Here is a 19,995-nt window from a genome sequence, read left to right as displayed (position 1 = left end):
ATCATCCCATGCAAAGGTTGTAGGTTCGATCCGCAGTCCTGGAACATATCTAGGTTGTGGGTTCAATCCCAGTCAGGATGAGTACAGGAAGCAACCGATCAATGTTTCTCTCTTACACTGATGTTTCTCTCTCTTTCGCTATCAAATCAATAAACATACACTTGCGTAAGGCTTAAACATTTTTTAATTTAAAAAAAGAATATGAATAAATTATTTTAACATTTCCAAGCCATTTCAGGTAATTAAAATGCACCTGATTAAAGAAATAAACTTTAAGCGTCTCAGTTTCCCTCTGAAATTCAGTGAGGATGCAAAGCTCCAAATCAATTCCTTGTGTTTCTGTTACAGTCCTCAGAATACAAGTTGTACACATGGCTAATAAATAATTTAAACTAAATTCAAATACTTGCTAGATGTTTATTCATTATTATAATTGCTGCCCTCAACAACAGTTATTTTCAACTTATAAAAAATTTACTCCAAATATAAAAGGCAGGTCAAGTTACAATTCTATCAAGCCTACTACCAACTTATTTACCTGTGTATTAGTAACTTAGTTGGAAGAGGCTCTTCTTCATATATGGAAAGGTGACATAACACAAAACAAATTTAAAGCAGACAAATGATCTGAATTTAACCTTAATTTAAGTATAATACTAATCAGTAAAAAGCCTTAGAATTAGTTTTTCTGGGCTATAGTATGATTTTTATAATATGATTTTAAGAAGCACTTAAAATCACAAGGTAAGGACTTGCTTATTATTAAACAACAGGGGTACTTTTCCCCTTAGGCATATTTATCATGCATTGTTTTATGAAAAAGAAACACTTACTTGATTTTTGACTGAGGAGTCCTCTGGGATACAGACTGAGGCAAGTTGAAAGAGAAAAGATTTTTCCAAGTTAGCTTAGCAACTGTGTATCAAATGTACATATTATTAATTACCTAGGGCTATAGTTTGATATGGAATAAACTACATGAGAACATTTAGTTCCTTCAAAGACAAAGCCTGGGACCATAATTATTAAATAACACTAGGCTTCACACAAAAATTAGAGTAATTCAGCATTTTTTAATTTTATTAGTTTCAATTTTAAGAAAATATTTTTCTTTAAAAAGCATATAAACAACTTTCTAAAGGTATGATTGAAAAAGGTTACATATAAAATGTCAAGTTCCAAGACTGAGTAACTCTCTAAACTGAAAATAGTAACATTAAAAAAAAAAAGTTTTTAGCCCTAGCTGGTTTGGCTCAGTGGATAGAGTGCTGGCTTTCAGACTGAAGGGTCCCAGGTTCAATTTCAGTCAGGGGCACATGCCAGGTTTCAGGCTTGATCCCCACAAGGGGGCGTACAAGAGGCAGCCAATAAATGATTCTCTCTCATCACTGATGTTTCATCCCTCCTTCTCCCTTCCTCTCTGAATTCAATAAAAATATATTTTAAAAAATTTATTTTAGGCATAACAATGGCAATTAACACTGCTCTGGAACATATGAAGCAACACTTACATGGTGCCCTCCTGATAACATCTTACTCCATTTATGGCGTCTCTACAACAAACATCCTACCTTGCCCATCAAGAAACAAAGTGAATCTTGGCCAATCCATACTTCCCTAAACTATATTACGTGCCAGTTAAGACTATGTAAAATCTAAAGAACCTGCCCTGTGTTATAGGTGGCCTCTAAGTTGCCCCTAAATAAAAAGGGAGGAGTTGGGGTTTGGAGGAAGAAAGTAAAACCACTTGAGAGAGCTGAATCTAACTCAGATTTACTCTCCAGTGTTAACTATTGAGAAACACCTGAATTTAGATATCAAGTGGAGAAACTGACTAAAACTGATTCATCTTAGTACCAAAATAAAACTAGATTGCCCTAACCTGTTTGGCTCAGTGGACAGAGCGTCAGCCTGAGGACTCAAGGGTCCCGGGTTCGATTCCGGTCAAGGCCATGTACCTTGGTTGAGGGCACATCCCCAGTAGGGAGTGTGCAGGAGGCAGCTGAATCGATTGTTCTCTCTCATCGATGTTTCTCTCTATCCCTCTTCCTTCCTCTCTGTGAAAAATCAATAAAATATATTTAAAAAAAATAAAAATAAAACTAGATTGAACTATAGCAGTAATAAAAGCACTGTGACTAAGCTGTTTGTGTTACTAGACAGTCTTTGTTATTCAAATTCCACTGTGTTGTTTTCAGACATAATCCCAATTCCAAACATTATAAGACCTGGACAAAAATACTAATAGGTGAAGAAAGCCAACTTTTAAACAGCTCCTTCAAGGCATTCCCTACCTACTCATCACCCCTAGGAATATGAACAAGCCTAGAGACATAAGAATAGCCAGATATCGCTCACTTTTGGTGATGTGCAAAAATCTAGTCACTACATATGCGCATAACTGGCCTGATGCCCACAATAGCCTGCCTGAGTAGATTTGCTCTATGAGGCCCAGTATACACATGAACAAAGCTCAGAGGACAAGTGATTTTCTCAATGTCACAGTGTAATTCTAGAAGACAGAAATGTAAATCTTCCTTTATGGATGAAAAAGAAATACTGAAAAAGGTTAAGTGATTGTCTATGAAGAGTTGGGATTACACACATATCTTCTAACATTCCCAAATCTTAATCTTTGTGTTTTAGCATACCATAACAAGCCTGCAAGTACTTCCAAGGCAGAAATTAACTAACCTAAATTGTTGCTTTTCAGCAGAGAAAATAACTAATCATCCTGACCATACTAAAATATACCAAATCAACTAGAACCACACTAAATGCCTTAAAAGAGCCCAATAATTTTCATGACTATAAACTCCTATACTGCCCTGGCTGGTGTGGCTCAGTTGGTTGAGTGTCATCCCATGTACGCCATGGGTTTAATTCCCATTCAGGGCAAGTTCGGGGTTGCAGGCTCAATCCCTGGTAGGGGGCATGCAGAAAGCAGCTGATCAATGTTTCTCTCTCTCTTCCCCTCCATCCCACCTTACCCCCTCCCTCCCTCTCTCAAATCTCTATTAATCAATAAAAACAATTTTTAAAAAAACACAACTTCTATACTTTTTTCACCAATGTTATTTCAGTTACAAAATGAACAAGTATTTAAATTGTATCGCTTAATATTTAACTGAGAGAAAGATCATTCTGATCTTTATTCTGTCTCAAATATGCAAGGCCATAATGGAATTAAGTAAAACATGAAAGATAAAAACTTTGGACTTACCGCCATTGATTGTGACTCTATTAAAACATAAAAAAGAAACATTTTCAGATAACCGCATTTATAGGTAAAGTTATGTACATGATTTCTATGGCACACACATACTGATTAAGCAAACCAATTCTCCATACATTCTAAATTTTAAAAAGTGGTTTAATTTTCCATCCTGTTTTAATTTTAACTCCTTAGTAATTGCATACCAGTGATACCATTGCAACACAAATTCATCCACACCTCCTTTCAACATAGCAAACTCAGAATACCTTTGGAAGAATTCCAGTCAAGATGGCAGTGTAGGTAAAGGCAGTACTCACCTATTCCCACAACCACATCAAAATTACAACTACAGAACAACCATCATTCAGAACCACCTGAAATCTGGCTGAATGGAAATCCTACACCTGGGGAATTAAAGAAGCAGCTATATCAAGACTGGCAGGAGGAGTGGACATGGCAAATGGGTTGGTCCCACAACTACATGTAGCAGATAAAAATTGGGAGGGATATCTCAGTTGCAGAGGTCCCCTCTGAGGAGCAAAGGGTCCCAGCCCCACACCGGGACACCCAGCCCAGGGTTGCAGTGCTAGGAAGAGAAGTTCTCATAAGTTCTGGCTGAAAAAAACTGGCAGGAATTGATACTTGAGGGAGATGAGGGCTGCTGGAGCACCAGGCAGTACCTCTAAGGGGCCTGTGCACAAATACTGGAATTCACTCCCTCTAAGCTCCAGGGCAGCAGCTTGAAAGGCCTCACAGCACCAGAGACTTACGGGAAGGAACTGAATTGCCTGGCAAGATGGGGGGAGGGGGGTGTCTTTTTCCCAGACTGAACTGTTGGCAGAAGCCATTATTCCTTTGATGAGCCCTTCCCTCACAGATCTGGCAAGCAGAGACCACATCTCAGACTCTATCAACCTGGTTCTCACTGTTTGTCCCCCACTGATAATTCTCTGAGGCCCTGCCCACTCAACTTTCTAGCCCATCCAAGCTGTTTCCATTGACTTTTCCATATGAATGACGTGTCTTGGCTCATGTTTCAGATTCTAAAATCTCTCAAACAAGCAGTATCTTACCTCAGTGAGCCCCATACCTCTCGCTAAGTGATGCCAGGCTCAGAACTAGCAGTAGCCAGCTTAACCTCACCTGGGTACCTTCAAACCCAGCACAAGTAGCAATATCTGGGTATCACTTTGTAGCTCACACCAGGTGACCCCAGGCAGAACACAGGTGGTAGTTAACCTTAGCCTGCACCTCCTAGAGGCCCCAGAGCCAGTATACCCACTGAATAGCTTCAGACCACATTGCAGCACAATCACCCAACCACCTCCAGAAGCAAAACACCCAAGGGAGAGTTTGTGCAGGCACCAGAGACCCACTGAATTAAATCCTGTGGGGTGGGCACCTGCACAACTGATCCTCCACCGTGATCGAGGTCGCTGCCAGCCCTAGCAGCTGATTGGCCTGGGGGTAAATCCCTCCCACTGATGTGTCAACAGCAATTAGACTCAACTGCAAGAGGAAGGTGTACTGTGCCCACATGGTGGGTGCACCTGAGTGCCCAACTTGGGTGATCTGGGAGGCTATGCCACTGGACTCTACAGAAAACCTACTACGTTAGCCCGCTCTACCAAGCTGGAGAGATGCAGCAGCTCTATCTAATACATAGAAACAAACACAGGGAGGCTGCCAAAATGAGACAAAGAAACATATCCTAAATGAAAAAAAAGATCAGAACGCCAGAAAAAGAACTAAACAAAATGGAGACAAGCAATCTACTAAATGCAGAATCCAAACACTCTTTATAAGGATGCTCAATGAACTTAGGGGAAGAGGAGATGAAGTTAGTGAGAGCTTCAACAAACAGATAGGAAACATAAAAATGGAGATAGAAAATATAAAAAAACAACTGTAAGAAATAAAAAATACATTAACTGAAATGAAAAATATATTACAGAAAATCAACAGTGGAGTAGATCAAGCTGAGGACCATATCAGATTTGGAAGATAAGAAAGCAAAAAATAATCAGAACAGCAAAAGGAAAAAAATATTTTAAAAAATGAAGATACTGTAAGGAGTCTCTGGGACGGCTTCAAGCATAACAATGTTCACATCATAGAGGCGCCAAATGAAGAAGAGACACCAAGAAATTGAAAACCTATTTGAAAAAATAATGACAGAAAACGTTGCTAACTTGGTGAAGGAAACAGACATACAAGTCCAGGAAGGACAGAGAGTCCCAAACAAGATGAACCCAAAGACACAAAATTAGAATGCAAAATGTTAAAGACAAACAGAAAATCTTAAAAGCAGCAAGAGAAAAGCAGTTAGTTAACTACAAGGGAGCTCCCATAAGACTGTTAGCTAATTTCTCAACAGAAACATTGCAGGCCAGGAGGGATTGGAAAGAAACATTCAAAGTGATGAAAAGCAGGGACCTACAACCAAGATTACTCTACCCAGCAAACCTATCATTAGAATCTATGGGCAGATAAAGAGATTCCCAGACAAGAAAAAGCTAAACCAGTATTACACGAAATGTTAAAGGGTCTTCTTTAAGAAGAAGAAGAAAAAAAGGATAAAAATATGTACAATAAGATGGCAATTAATCAACAATCATCTATCAACAATTTAAAAAACAAAATAAGCAGAACAGAAACAGATTCATAAATAAAGAGAACATTTTGATGGTTGCCAGATTAGAGGGTTAGGAGGCACTGGGCAGATGGGTGAAAAAGGTGAATAGATTCAGAAGTACAAATTAGTTGTTACAGAATAGTCATAGGGATATAAAGTATAGACTAGAGAATGTAATCACTAATACTCTAATAACTATGCACAGTGTCAGATGGATGCAAGATTTATTGGGATAATCATCTAGTACAGGGGTGGGCAAACTTTTTGACTCAAGGGCCACAATGGGTTCTTAAACTGGACCGGAGGGCCGGAAGAAAAGCATGGATGGAGTGTTTGTGTGAACTAATATAAATTCAAAGTAAACATCATTACATAAAAGGGTACGGTCTTTTTTTTCAATAGTTTTATTCATTTCAAACGGGCCGGATCCGGCCCGTGGGCCGTAGTTTGCCCACGGCTGATCTAGTAAGTTATATACCGAGGTGTACAACTGAAACTAATATAATAATGTATGTCTACTATAATTGAAAAATTTTTTAACGATTAAAAAAAAAGCTTTAGCAAAAACCAGCTTCTCAGACGCTCCTTGGGAGAGTAGGAGTCAAATGACCTGGGCATTGTCAGGGACATACTGAAGGGAATGAGGAGAGAACCTGCTCACAAAAACAGGGCCCAAGTTGTGTGGGTGCATGACAGCCCCCAGGAGGATGCAACCCATCACCAAAGAGAGAAGGGTCTAGCACTTTACAGGTTATGCCTATTTTTTAAGTTGAATACTGGGGTAGGTCAGGCAGTCACTGGAACCTGAACTTTGAAAACATTATGCTAAGTGTAAGGAGCCAGTCACAAAAAACCATATACTGTATGATTCCATTTATATGAAACTAGAGGCCCGGTGCACGAAATTCGGGGGTCCCTAGGCCTGCCTGGTGGTCAGTGCCAATCAGGGCTTTCTGGCTGCTGGCCAGGGCCTCCCTTCTCTAGCTGCCAGCTGCTGGTCAGGGTCTTCCTTCACACATATATATATATATATAAAATGTATATGTCCAGAATTGGCAAATCCATAGAGACAGAAAGTAAATTAGTGCTTTCTTAAGGCTGGGGAGCAATACAGTTAGGAGACAATGGAGAAGAAAGAGTGCTAAAGGTTAGTGGTTTCTTTAGAGCAGTGGTTCTCAACCTTCCTAATGCCGCAACCCTTTAATACAGTTCCTCATGTTGTGGTGATCCCCAACCATAAAATTATTTTCATTGCTACTTCATAACTGTAATTTTGCTGCTGTTATGAATCGTACTGTAAATATCTGGTATGCAGGATGTATTTTCATTATTACAAATTGCACATAATTAAAGCATAGTGATTAATCACAAAAACAATATGTAATTATATATGTGTTTTCCAATGGTCTTAGGCGACCCCTGTGAAAGGGTCGTTCGACCCCCAAAGGGGTCATGACCCACAGGTTGAGAACAGCTGCTTTAGAGGGTGATGAAAGTTCTAAAATTGATTCTGGTGATGGTTGCACAATTTTTTTTGATGGTTGAACAATTCTGTGAATATACTACAAATAATTTAATTTTACACTTTAAATGGGTAAGTTTTATAGAATATGAATTCTATTTCAATAAAGATCTTATAAATTTTTTTAAAGAATACCTTTAGAAGTTCCTATCTAAGGGAACATGCATTATTTACAAGTTATAAAGTAAAAAACAAATTTGATTAAGTAAAAAATGTTGACCATTTACTTCTTTTCAAATTGAAAGACCATGAGAAACCTACATACTTACCATTCTGAGCTTCTTGACACCTTTTAATCCAGACAATAAAATCAGTATCTGCACCTAGAAAGAGCAAACTGATTGTAAAATCACTCATCTGCAAATCTAACATATTATTCAAGAAATACTTATTGCCCAAACCGGTTTGGCTCAGTGGATAGAGCATCGTCCTGCGGACTGAAGGGTCCCAGATTCGATTCCGGTCAAGGGCATGTACCTCGGGCGCGGGCACATCCCCAGTGGGGGGCGTGCAGGAGGCGGCTGGTCGATGTTTCTCACTCATTGATGTTTCTAACTATCGCTCTCCCTTCCTCTTTGTAAAAAAATCAATAAAATATATTATAAAAAAAAGAAATATTTATTGACTACCTATTATGTTCCAAACAGTGCTCTAGGCCCTGAGGATTCAACAGTGAATTAAAGAGACAAAAATAACTATCCTAACAGAGCTTGCAGCAATCCTAATGTTATAGCTATAAATATACCAACAGGCTTAATATTTAGCTGTTCATCCTGAAGAATTCTAATTATTTTAAATTTAATTTTAACCAGTCAACCTTACCAGTTCCCAGATATAACATACATTTTCCCTCACCCTTCTCCTCTTAAAGGAGCGTCTTCCTCTCTCACAAAGCAAAATCAGATTCCCAACATGTTAGAAAGGGGTGGAGGCTTAATAACCAGCAGCTGGAATGTGGTCTAGAAGCCTCTCTCAACCCGTTTGCTCTCCAATGAAACTACCTACCTAGTCTGTCTATTTTTTCGGTGGCTCTACTCCTTACCATGCCTATCTTACCAACACCAAGAAGCATCTTTATACTTTGTGAAGTTTTTTCATTCCAAGTTCCAAGGCAGCCAAGAACTATCTATAGTTAGTGAACTGTGTATTTACAGATAGCAATGTGATCATGTATATAAATTATTCACTTCTGATGGTTCAGAACAATGACAATCGCTAAAATCACAGAATCTAATAAAATATAATGTTAGGAAAAATTATTAAAAGTACTCTTAAATAAACATTTACTAATTCAAACTAATTGCAGGCAAGATAATTCTGAAAAATAAGGATTAAAAATTTCTTACAATAAAGTTTTCTAATAATTTCTAATTTCTATAATTTAATTTGTAAGTGGAATGCAACTATACAGGTCTTAATACACACCCACACATTCATTCTAGTGGGGAATAATTACATCAAAATCCTAGATTTAAATAACCTTTTATTCAAAGTAATCAATAAATAAGCCAAACTTCCTACCATATAAAGGGGAGGGGGGGTTAATATTATGAGTCATAAATGTTTATCCTCTCTGATAATAACAGAAGCCTAATACTTTAATTTTTCCTAGAATTTAATTAAAAGACTAATTTGTTTTTAAATTAAATATCCTCAACAGCAATTTTACCAAAGAGAAGACAACTTCTTCTGAGGCCACCTCTGAAATAATTCTAATATAATCAAAGCATAATTTATTCAAAGAAGGAATTTAGGCAGAGAATTTTCAGTTGCTAAAGATAAGAAAGAGGGCTTAGAAATCTAGAAGATGAAATGACTCATGTCTCTTCAGGGTTTTCAAACACACATCAAAGCACTAGACTCTAGAATTTGCTGAGTGATTTGCTAATTGAATAGCCAGCCATATTATTCAAGCATCACACTTGGGATAACCAAATTTGAGAATAACTCCTATTGCCTAGATCTCTTCCTTCCTAATTTATAGGTTCCATTTGCAAAGTCTGGCCTAATGCCGTTTTTCAAGTAGGTACACAACAGAAAAACAAATATTCAAAGCAGTACAGAATAAATTTTTAAAAATATAATCATACAATACTTTAGAGCAGGGTTTCTCAAGCTCAGCACTACTAATATTTTGGACAAGATATTTCTTTGTTGTGGGGGACTGTCCTGTGCACTGCAGGATATTTAGAAGCATCCCTGGTCCCTACTCACCAGATGTGAGTAGCACATTCCCCAGCCACTTGTCAAGATAAACAAAAATCTCTCCAGACATTGCCAAATGTTCCCCAGGGACCAAAATCAAAATCAGGAAGTTAGGAGCCATTGCTTTAGAGAATTGTGATAACACTCTATCGTAAGATGAAGATAAAATGACAGTACACAATTAAGGTCATGAGTCTACAATTATCTATGAGATTATTTACAATCACTGTCTTTTAGTATTTAGCAGGTTTTTTTGTTCTTGGCTCTTATTACTTCTATATATATCCAGATAGCCATACTGCTGTGATAATTTTCATATGTAGGTATTCCTTGTTTTTCGAAAATTCACAGTATGCCACTTAGCTTTTACAGAAGAAGATGTCTGTACGCATCTGTGCTTTATCTCTATTTATTTTGTGTATCTGTTAGCAAGATGTATCTTAAGGTATTAGAAAAACCTGCGAGAGCTTGTAAGGGTGTTTGTGCACTTAGCATAAAACTGAACATAATTAAGGATGTTGATTATGAACAAAACAAAGACATTTTATGTACATTGAACCTGGCCCACCACAGAGAGAGAAAGAAACTTGAGAAGTGCCAAAGTGACTATTGGTTCCGCTAATAACAAAGTAGCTGGCACCCAGTATAGATGAAATGAAGATTATTGCTTGAGTGATGGGTGTACAAAATGTCGTGTTCTGTTATATACTTCATGAGAAATCAGTCAAGTCTTTTCAATAAGTGAAACCACACAGCACAAATATTATTTCTACCTTATACAAGCTGTGTATTTATCATATCATTGCTGCTTTTACTATCTATTACTACTATTGTAGATTGTATGTATTATTTGGTATGTTATTTTTGGGGATTGGGAATACTCAAAATATTTTGCATATATATCAATGATAATTACTTCTTCACTTTACACCATTCTGGCTTATAAAGTTTCATAGGGATGGCTCTACTTTCGAATGGCAGGGAAAACGCATTTCTCTCAAAAAGATGACCTTAGTTGCCCTGGTCAGTGTGGCTCAGTTGGGTGGGCATCGTCCTGTGCACCTAAAGATTGCTGGTTTGATTCCCAGTCAGGACACATGCCCAGCTTTTGGGCTCAAGCCCCGGTGGGGGTGTGCAGGAAGCAGGCTATCATATATTTTGCTCTCACATCTATGTGTGTGTTTTTTTTTCTCTTCCTTCCTCTCACACTCTAAAAACATAAATTTTTAAAAATTATTTTAAAAGACATGAAATACAACACTCTCAAAACTCCATGTTTCTTCCGTGCCGTGTATCACAATTTACTTAAACTAACACTTCACTTCTCAATAGAAATCTTTGTTATACGATTTCCTGAATCAGTAATCTGAATAACACTTAAAATAAATAGACTTCTGAACATCAGAACGAATTAAACTTTCACTTGTTGCTGGAAGCCAATTCCAGCATGTCATAATTGCAAGAGTTTCATCAAAAGGTTGATGGAACTTGGGGACTCAACAAGGGCTGAGTCACATATGTTGTCACCTGTTGGGAAAGGCTGATGGCATTTCCCCAAACCTGAAAAGGATGTATTGATTGTTTGCTGCCAGACAACCCAGAGCATCTTAATCTACATGTTATTGCCTCCTACTGGCCAAACACCTGAATAGCTGTAGGCTAACATTTCCTCAAATCTGACATCGGACTCTGTAAATGAAACCTACCCTTTGAAGTACATATCTCTGCCTCGCCTCAGGACAATTTGTGTTAATAAAAAGCATGGGGTCCTGAGACGAAGAGACCTTAGTTTCTTTTAGCTAGGCTCCTGACCCCCAATACCTTTCAGAATTATATTTTGTCACTGGACTCTTAAGTTACACACAGCCCCTTTTCCAGATTGCTGAACCCTTTTTAATGCTGGAACAAGAACCCAGCAACTTGTCTATTAGGAAAAAATAGCTTCTAATGGTAAAGTTTATCAGGGATTTAAATACTAAAGAAAGGCCAATTTAATCAATATCTAAGTAAACCCAAATTCTGCAATCAACACAAAATACCACTAAAAGGAAAAATAATGGAATTAGGTTTCCATAATTGAGATCACACTAACAAAATTCAGCTACAGTATTTAAGAAACAAGAGAAATAAATGGATCAACTTATAATTCCAATACTTACTATCTAATTTCTTTCCTTCTGTAAATGTTTCCAGAGCAGCAGCATAGTTTTTTTTATGGTATTCACATATCCTGTATGAACATATTAAAAATAAATGCCACACACATGAGATTATTAAAAATAGCATTCTTTCTTAAATATATCCTAGTATTGTTTTCTAAAATAATCTATGTAACTTCTAATTCCCATTAATATCCAATTTTAGAATCCATATCAGAAGGAATTTCTTGATTTTAATTGTATACACTTGCTTATTCCAAAACATAGTTATAAAAAGGAATTAAAGAAGTTTCTTAATTAAAGGAAAGTCCCATCAACAGAAGCAAGCTGGGAAATCAACAGTAGCAGTAAAATAATACACAGATAGAGAGTTTTCATAGCATTAAATGTAGCCTTGTGTCCAGCTTGGTTGAGGAATAAATGTTCTCTAGTCAAAGGCAGTAAATTCCAAATAATGAACAGTTTAATCTATACCTTGCAGTTACTTCAATCTTCACTATTTTAAAATATACTACGTATACATCTCCTATCACATACTGCAGTTAATACCATAATAGAAACATAAATTATACCTAAAATTGAATCCTATCTCAGCTATACAATGTATGAATACAGAATTTACCATTTATATAAAGCTTACCACTAATTCATTCAACAATTTAAACACCTATTAATTGTCCAGTTCCAACAAAAAGAATAGTTATTGCATACCCTTTTCTCAGCATAGCAGTGGGATTATTTGGATTAAATTCAAGAGATTTCTTTGCATCAGCAACAGCATCTATATATATTTTAAAAAAAATTGTTATTTAGTCAGCTTTTTACAGATCCTAACAAATATTACACATAAAATTTGAATCAGGTTTATGTTTTTAAGTTGGTAAAATGGACAAGTGGTTTAAATTAGGAAAAGCTAATTCAAGATATAATCCAATAAATATTACCCTCATATCTTCCTATTAGTCTAGTATTTAACTTCCTTTTTAAGCTCTCAGTCAGTGAATAAAGTTGTGTGTTACAAAGCTCACCTAATTTTCTCATTAACATCATTCATGCAATTTGACTCAGGGTTTTTAATTTTTCCCTACTCAGACTAATTAAAGTTAAACAAGTAATAAATACATTCCTTATAAAAATGCAAATAAGAACATTTCATTTAAATACTCTGTACAACAGTAAATATGATGCTAATCTGTTAGCATATCCAATAACCACAAATAAAATCTGTATAAATTCTCTACCCACTGAAGAAGGGGTATCCATAGAATTTAAATGGGTATTGCTTAACATAGTTTGTCACATTTCAGCTACTTCACCTTGTATGAAAGACCAATTTAAAAATCCTCAAAGATAATCTCTATTTTACTTGATTAATTGTATCATGGGCAAAATTTATAATTAACACTTAAAGAAGAAACAATATATTTTGTAAAAAAGTTACCACAGTAATTCCCAAGAAGGATGTGACAATAAGCTCTTTGACAATAATATTGTGCATCATCCGGTTTCTGTTCCAAGGCCTTAGTCAGCTCCTACAAGCACAAACATATTGAGTATAAGTAATCTGTTTTTTAAAAGTCACTGAATTCTAATTAAATATGATTTTTAATCAAATAAACTATTGCCATAAGCTATTTGGAGCAAAGATAACAGAAACAAGCTAGGAGCTTTTCTTTGCAAGAGGATCAATATCTACCCCTCTCTGCCCTTTCCCCAGTAAGCCCACAGTTCCTGGCTTACAGTAGATACTCAATAAATGGTAATGATCACCTCATTTATTCTGAAGAGTTTAGTTGATATACACTGACCATCAGATTTTTCTAATACGGAGAAGACTCAAAATCATACAGAATTTGAAATGCCTAGAAAATATGAAGCTGTCCAATAAAATAAAATAAAAAAGAGCCCTGGCCAGGTGATTCATTTGGTGGGAGCAAAGTCAATGTGTGACTATTGAAATAGTTTAACTAGAATAGAATACGTGTTCCATTCCCAGTCAGGGCACATACCTAGGTTTTGGGTTCAATCCCTGGTCGGAGAGTGTACAGTAGGCAATGATCGATGTTTCTCTCACATTGATATTTATTTTCTCTCTCTCCCTTCCTCACTCTCTAAAATCAATAAAAACATATCTTCAGGTGAGGATTAAAAGAAAAAAAAACCTGAAAGTTTATCTAGAGTTCAGGAAGGTTAAAAGAATCAATAAATACACAATTAAGTTTAGCTGGCTCTCTACTATCCATTATCAATGCAGACAATCCTCCTAAGATAGTGGTTCTCAACCTTCTGGCCCTTTAAATACAGTTCCTCATGTTGTGACCCAACTATAAAATTATTTTTGTTGCTACTTCATAACTGTAAGTTGCTACTGTTATGAATCGTAATGTAAATATCTGATATGCAGGATGGTCTTAGGTGACCCCTGTGAAAGGGTCGTTCGACCGCCAAAGGGATCGCGACCCACAAGTTGAAAACCGCTGTCCTAAGAAATTACAGTATTCAGTTGAAAGCCCAGATATAATACCTCACATTTCCAAGTGATCAAGAGGTGATATTAGAGAGATTAAAATTTTTGTCACCTTGAACATTCAGTATATAAGTAGTAGCTGGAAAAATAATAATGGGAAGTATAGTATGATTAGAACAAATGAAAGCAAACAGGAACAATGTGATTTTCTACCCACTACTCACACACCCTAGGAATTTGCTAGTCTTCTTAAAAGTTAAACTATTTCAGAAGACACACACTGACTTTGCTTTAACCTAATAGTGTGATGATTTTCACATATCCCTAAAATCAAATATACCTAAACTCCAAACCGTTTTTATCATTTTCACCCTTCCTGCCCTGATCCAAGCAGTAACGAATATCAGATCCTATTACTGGGTCTCTTGTCAAAACTCTCAATGTCTTTCCAGCTGAACCAGAGCAAAAGCCCGAGTCCTTCCAATGACCTAAAAAGCCATTCTTGGTATGACTCTGTTATCTCTCTGATGTCATCTCTTACAACTGTTCCACTCAGCTCCTCCAATCTAGCCCAATGGCTCCTTGCTCTTCACACACCAGCAGGACTCTGGTAATTTGCTGCTCCCCTAGAATGTTCTTTCCCCAGATGTGTACATATTCATTTCCTCACTTCCTAGTTAGTGGCGAGACTATGCCAAAGTCGGGATTCAAATCCAGGTCTGTCTGATTCCAAATTGGACTTTAGCCATTAAATAGCACTGCCTCTTGGTAATGTTCCTTTACTCCAAGTTTCATGACATCTGATCTATGCATTATGTTTTCTAATACTTTGAAATTCCTAAGTTAAATAATATCATCATGCACTAAACTTTCAATTTTGAAAACAGCTGATAGCTTCTTACTGACCTACTGCAAACATAACCGGCAAATGTCTCCTCAACAAAGCAGACATACTATGGGTTCAAAAGGCTGTTACAGATTATATCATCAATTCAAAAACTATTTCTAAACACACATAATGTAACAAAGATAGACCAGACATTGCAGGTACAAAGATAAATAGCATTCCTTTTCTTAAAAATAAAGTCAGGTAAAAAATTATGAATTTCAAACCAATTTGCAAATAACCTTTAAAAACACAAACCAGCCTTACTGGTGTTGGTCAATAGTTGAGCGTCAACCTATGAACCAAGAGGTCATGGTTCGATAACTGGTCAGGCTACGTGCCCAGGTTGCAGGCTCAATCCTCAGTAGGGACTGTGCACAAGGCAGCCGATCAATGGTTATCATTGATGTTCCTCTCTCTCTCTCTCTCTCTCCCCCTCTCCCTTCCTCTCTCTGAAATAAAAATGCGCACGCATACACACACACACACACACACAACATCCCACAAACCAAATGTTGGCCAAGAAAGACAATTTAGCTTGGCTGGCATTGCTCAGCAGTTGAGTGCCGACCTATGAACCAGGAGGTCGTGGTTTGATTCCCCATCAGGGCACATGACCGGGTTGCCGGCTCGATCCCCAGTGTGGGGCATGCAGGAGGCGACCAATCAATGATTCTCTCTCATCATTGATGTTTCTATCTCTTCCCTCTCCCTTCTTCTCTGAAATTAATAAAAAATATATATATTTGAAAAAAAGAAGGACAATTTACGGTGACTCAGTTAAAGAAACTAAGCAACTGACTTACTGGGCTATCACTAAAAAATGTTACTGAAAAACTATTGAGCATTATGGGGATGCCAAAAGGAGAAGAGAGAGAGCAAGACGTTGAAAACCTGTTTGAAAGAATAATGACAAAACTTCCCCTACCTGGTGAAAGAAATAGACTTCCAAGTCCAGGAAGCGCAGAGTCCCAAACAAAAGGATCCCAAAGAGGACCACACCAAGACACATCATAATTAAAATGCCATAGAAGGGAGTGGCAAGAAATATTCAAAGTGATGAATAGCAAGGACCTGCAACCAAGATTATTCTACCCAGCAAAGCTATCATTTAGAATTGAAGGTCAGATAAAGAACTTCACAGAAAATAAAAAGCTAAAAGAATTGATTACCACCAAACCAGTATTACACAAAATGAACAATAAAATGGCAATAAATACATTGAATCTATAAATCAAAATAAATGAACAAGGAATCTAATGAACAAAATAACATGGTGAATAAAATAGAATCAGAGACATGGAAACATGGGCCAGACTGATGAATCTCAAAGGGAAGGGGAGGGGAGTAGAGGAGGAAGAAGTGATTAACCAAAGATCTTACATGCATGCATGCATTACCTATGGACACAGACAATAAGTTGGTGAAGGCCTGGGACAGGGCAGGAACCGGGTGGAGGGGAGCAATGGGGGACAAAAGGAGACCATCTGTAATACTCTCAACAATAAGAGTACTTTTTAATGAAAAAATAAATAAAAAGGACTATTAAAAAATGCAATGTCACCCAATAAATTGAATTTAAAAAATAAAATAAAGTGCTACTTACAGGGAAACAGTTGTTAAGATTAAAAGCAAAAGTAGTCTTGCCCTGACCAGTCTGGCTCAGTGGATAGAGTGTCAGCCTGCGGACAGTGGGGTGCCGGGGTTCGATTCCGGTCAAGGTCATGTACTTGGTTGCGGGCACATCCCCAGTGGGAGGTATGCAGGAGGTAGCTGATCGATGTTTCTCTCTCATCAATGTTTCAAACTCTCTATCCCTCTTCCTTCCTCTCTGTAAAAAATCAGTAAAATATATATTTTTTTAAAAAAGCAAAAGTAGTCTTGCTCAGACTGACTGAAAGTTTGAAGGCCTTTAGCTCTGGGTATCCCAATTTGATTCCATTTTCTCTTTTCTTTCAGCCACAGCTAATCCCCATTCATGGATGATAAACAATTATCAACCCTTCTCCCTTCCTAAGCCACGGTGGAGAAAAACCACATAACCATGCAGAACTGGTACCAATGCATGCTTATGCTAACCAGCTATGCTCTCAACAAAGTTATCCTTAGTCAGCTACTTCAAAGTCAGGTATCAAACCTTTCATTATATCATACACCCTCAATCCTACCACCTCCTCCAAAAGATGACCCTAATGTATTGAAACCAGAGACTTATCACTTCTGAACCATATGCCCTTGAGCAAATTAAATCTCTTGAGCTTCAGCTTCCTTGTTAGAAAATGCAAATATTCACCTCACAGTTGTTGCAAGAGTTATGGTAAGAGTAATTTAATTTAGCACATTTGAGTGCCTATCACCTCCCAGGCACTACACTAAGAACACAATGGTAGTAAACAATATACACAAAATTCCTGCCCCTCCCCCTTTTTTTTTGAAAGAGAAAAACATTGATTTGTTGTTCCACTTATTTATGCATCCACTGGTTGATTCTTGAAAGTGCCCTAACGAGGGATCAAACCCAAAACCTTGGCACATTGGGACAATAATCTAACCGAGTGAGCTATCTGACCAGGGAAAATTTCTTGCTCTCTTGATGCTTACATTAGGGCCCAAATTAAATATAGGATGGTCAGAGAAGACAAGAAATCTAAGGTGACAAGCATTCCAAGCAAAACATGAGCTAGGTCACAAGACAGTGAGTATATTTCAGGCAGGAACTGCCAAGTCCAAAGGCTGCTCAACAGAATTAATCATAGCAAATTCAAGTAATGGAAAGAAAGCCAGTGTGGTTAGAACAACAGAGCAAAGAAACTACAATACCTACCTCAAGGGCCTCAACATGTATCTTACATTACCTATCTTCAGAAAAAAACTTTCAAAGGTCCTATTTTGTTCCAATTTAGAGACAGGAATTGTGATCCAGAGTGATAATAGGAACTTTCCTGAGGTTACAAAGTTATTATGAAACCAGGATGTCAACCCAAGCAGTCTCATTCCATGCCCATTGTTATAATAAATTGTGCTACATTTATACAATGGAATACTACACAGCAATGAAAAAGAAGTGGGACTCACACAATATGAATGTATCCCACACATTAGATCCCACACATTGGAATGTATCCCATGTTTAAAGCAAGACAGAGTGCCTATAATCAACTGAGTACCTTGTCTACAATCCTTTTATGTTAAGTGCAAGAACAAGTAAAACTAATTGATGGTGATGGAAGTCACAACAAGGTTCGTCTTGTGGGAAAGAATTATTGGCTGGGAAGAAGAATGAATTTTGAGGATGAAAGTGTTCTATTATATATGTAGATGTGACATACACATATGTAAAACAACAACTAAATTAGTTGCAGACTTCAAATCTGTGTTATCTACATATGTCATCCTATCTAATAAAAGACAAAAAGGGTAATTGACCATACCTTCGCTACACTTCCCATTGGCTAATCAGGACGCTATGCAAATTAACTGTCAACCACGATGGCCGCTGGCAGCTACACAGCTAAAGTGAGCAGGAGGCTTGCTTGCTCCAGTGATGGAGGAAGCCAAGGTTTCCCGCCTGCCGTGGCCCGGCTCTGAGCTCCGAAAGCAACAAAGTTTCAATTATAGAAGCTAAACAAACCCCAGATACCTGCTTTCAGCAGGCCATGGCCTCAGAGCTGGGAGCAAGCAGGAGCTATTATCATCTACTGAAGAGTCAAATATTCCTTGTTGTAAGATTCCTATAACTACTATAAAAACATTCAAATGCTTTAGAGAAAAGTATTCCACAAAGTAAAAAAGAAATATAAAGCAGTTTTAATATACATAATAACAGATTCATCAGGGAAATGAAAATTATAATCTTAGCTCTTATTTATTTCTCATACCAGTGAGAATACTAGGTGTACCAGTTAATAATGTGGATTTTTTTTTCACTAGATCGAGCTACACATGTTTATATGCGATTTGATATGTATGCTATTTTGTTGTATTGACAGCAAGCTTCAAAACTTCATATGTCAAATTTCCTGGAGGTATTAATATCATAGATATTTTTACACTTGAAAATGTAGAATTTCGTGACAAAAGAAGAACATTTGAGAGAAGTTGAAGATGCTCCAACTCAAGATACTTGTGAACACTAGTTTAAACGCTTTAAAAGTGATGATTTCAATGTGAAATTGAAAGATAAAGACTGTCCAGGTCACCCGCCCAGTGCACAAATTTTTGTGCACCGGGCCTCTAATACTTCAATAAAAAAATAAAAAGTAAAATAAGCCCTAGCAGGTTTGGCTCAGTAATTAGAACGTCCACCTGTGGACTGAACAATCTCGAGTTCTATTCTGGTCAAGGAGGGTACCTCGGTTGTAGGCTCCACCCCCACCCCCAGTTGGGGTGCATGCAGGAGGCAACTAGTTGATGTGTCTCTCTCACATTGATGTTTCTCTCTGTCTCACCCCCTCTCTTAAAAAAAAAAATCAATGGGAAAAATATCCTCAGGTGAGGATTAACAACAAAAAAAGTAAAACAAATGAGATAAAGACATCAATATCCTTTAAAAGCAACTTTCCAAAGGAGGCTCTGAACCTAAGAGAACCATAACAAATTCTTAAAATAACTATCTAGCTGACACAAGGAATGGTGGAGAGAAATTCTCAGTACCTCCTGAACATGATTCTACTACTGACCCCAGAGGCCTCACTGGGAAAGTGACTAATCAACCACTTTATCTGAAGGCCTTCATATTCAGAAAATACATATGCTGGTCTAAGAGGCACTAAGGGACCGAGCTCGGGTTTCCTTTCCACTTCATCTCATGCTGTTTTCACCCCTCTCTAGTCGAATGGGCCTTTTTGCTGCTCCTTGTACAAACCAGCTTCATTCCTACATCAGAATCTCAGCATTGCCTGGAA

General features: G+C 37.4%; 1 protein-coding gene across 1 annotated transcript in view; it reads right to left on the bottom strand.

Moving 5' to 3' along the window:
* SUGT1 (SGT1 homolog, MIS12 kinetochore complex assembly cochaperone) overlaps nt 1-19,995 on the bottom strand; it is a 75,704-nt gene that overhangs the window by 34,147 nt on the left and 21,562 nt on the right. The window contains 6 exon segments of the mRNA XM_015572594.1: nt 834-868; nt 3,224-3,240; nt 7,644-7,697; nt 11,739-11,809; nt 12,450-12,519; nt 13,183-13,270. Coding sequence (XP_015428080.1) covers nt 834-868; nt 3,224-3,240; nt 7,644-7,697; nt 11,739-11,809; nt 12,450-12,519; nt 13,183-13,270 — 335 coding nt within the window.

Source organism: Myotis davidii, unplaced genomic scaffold (assembly GCF_000327345.1).
Source record: "Myotis davidii unplaced genomic scaffold, ASM32734v1 scaffold105, whole genome shotgun sequence".
Taxonomy (NCBI): Eukaryota; Metazoa; Chordata; class Mammalia; order Chiroptera; family Vespertilionidae; genus Myotis; species Myotis davidii.
Note: the sequence above shows the minus strand (reverse complement) of the source record. Positions and strands in the feature narration are given on the sequence as shown.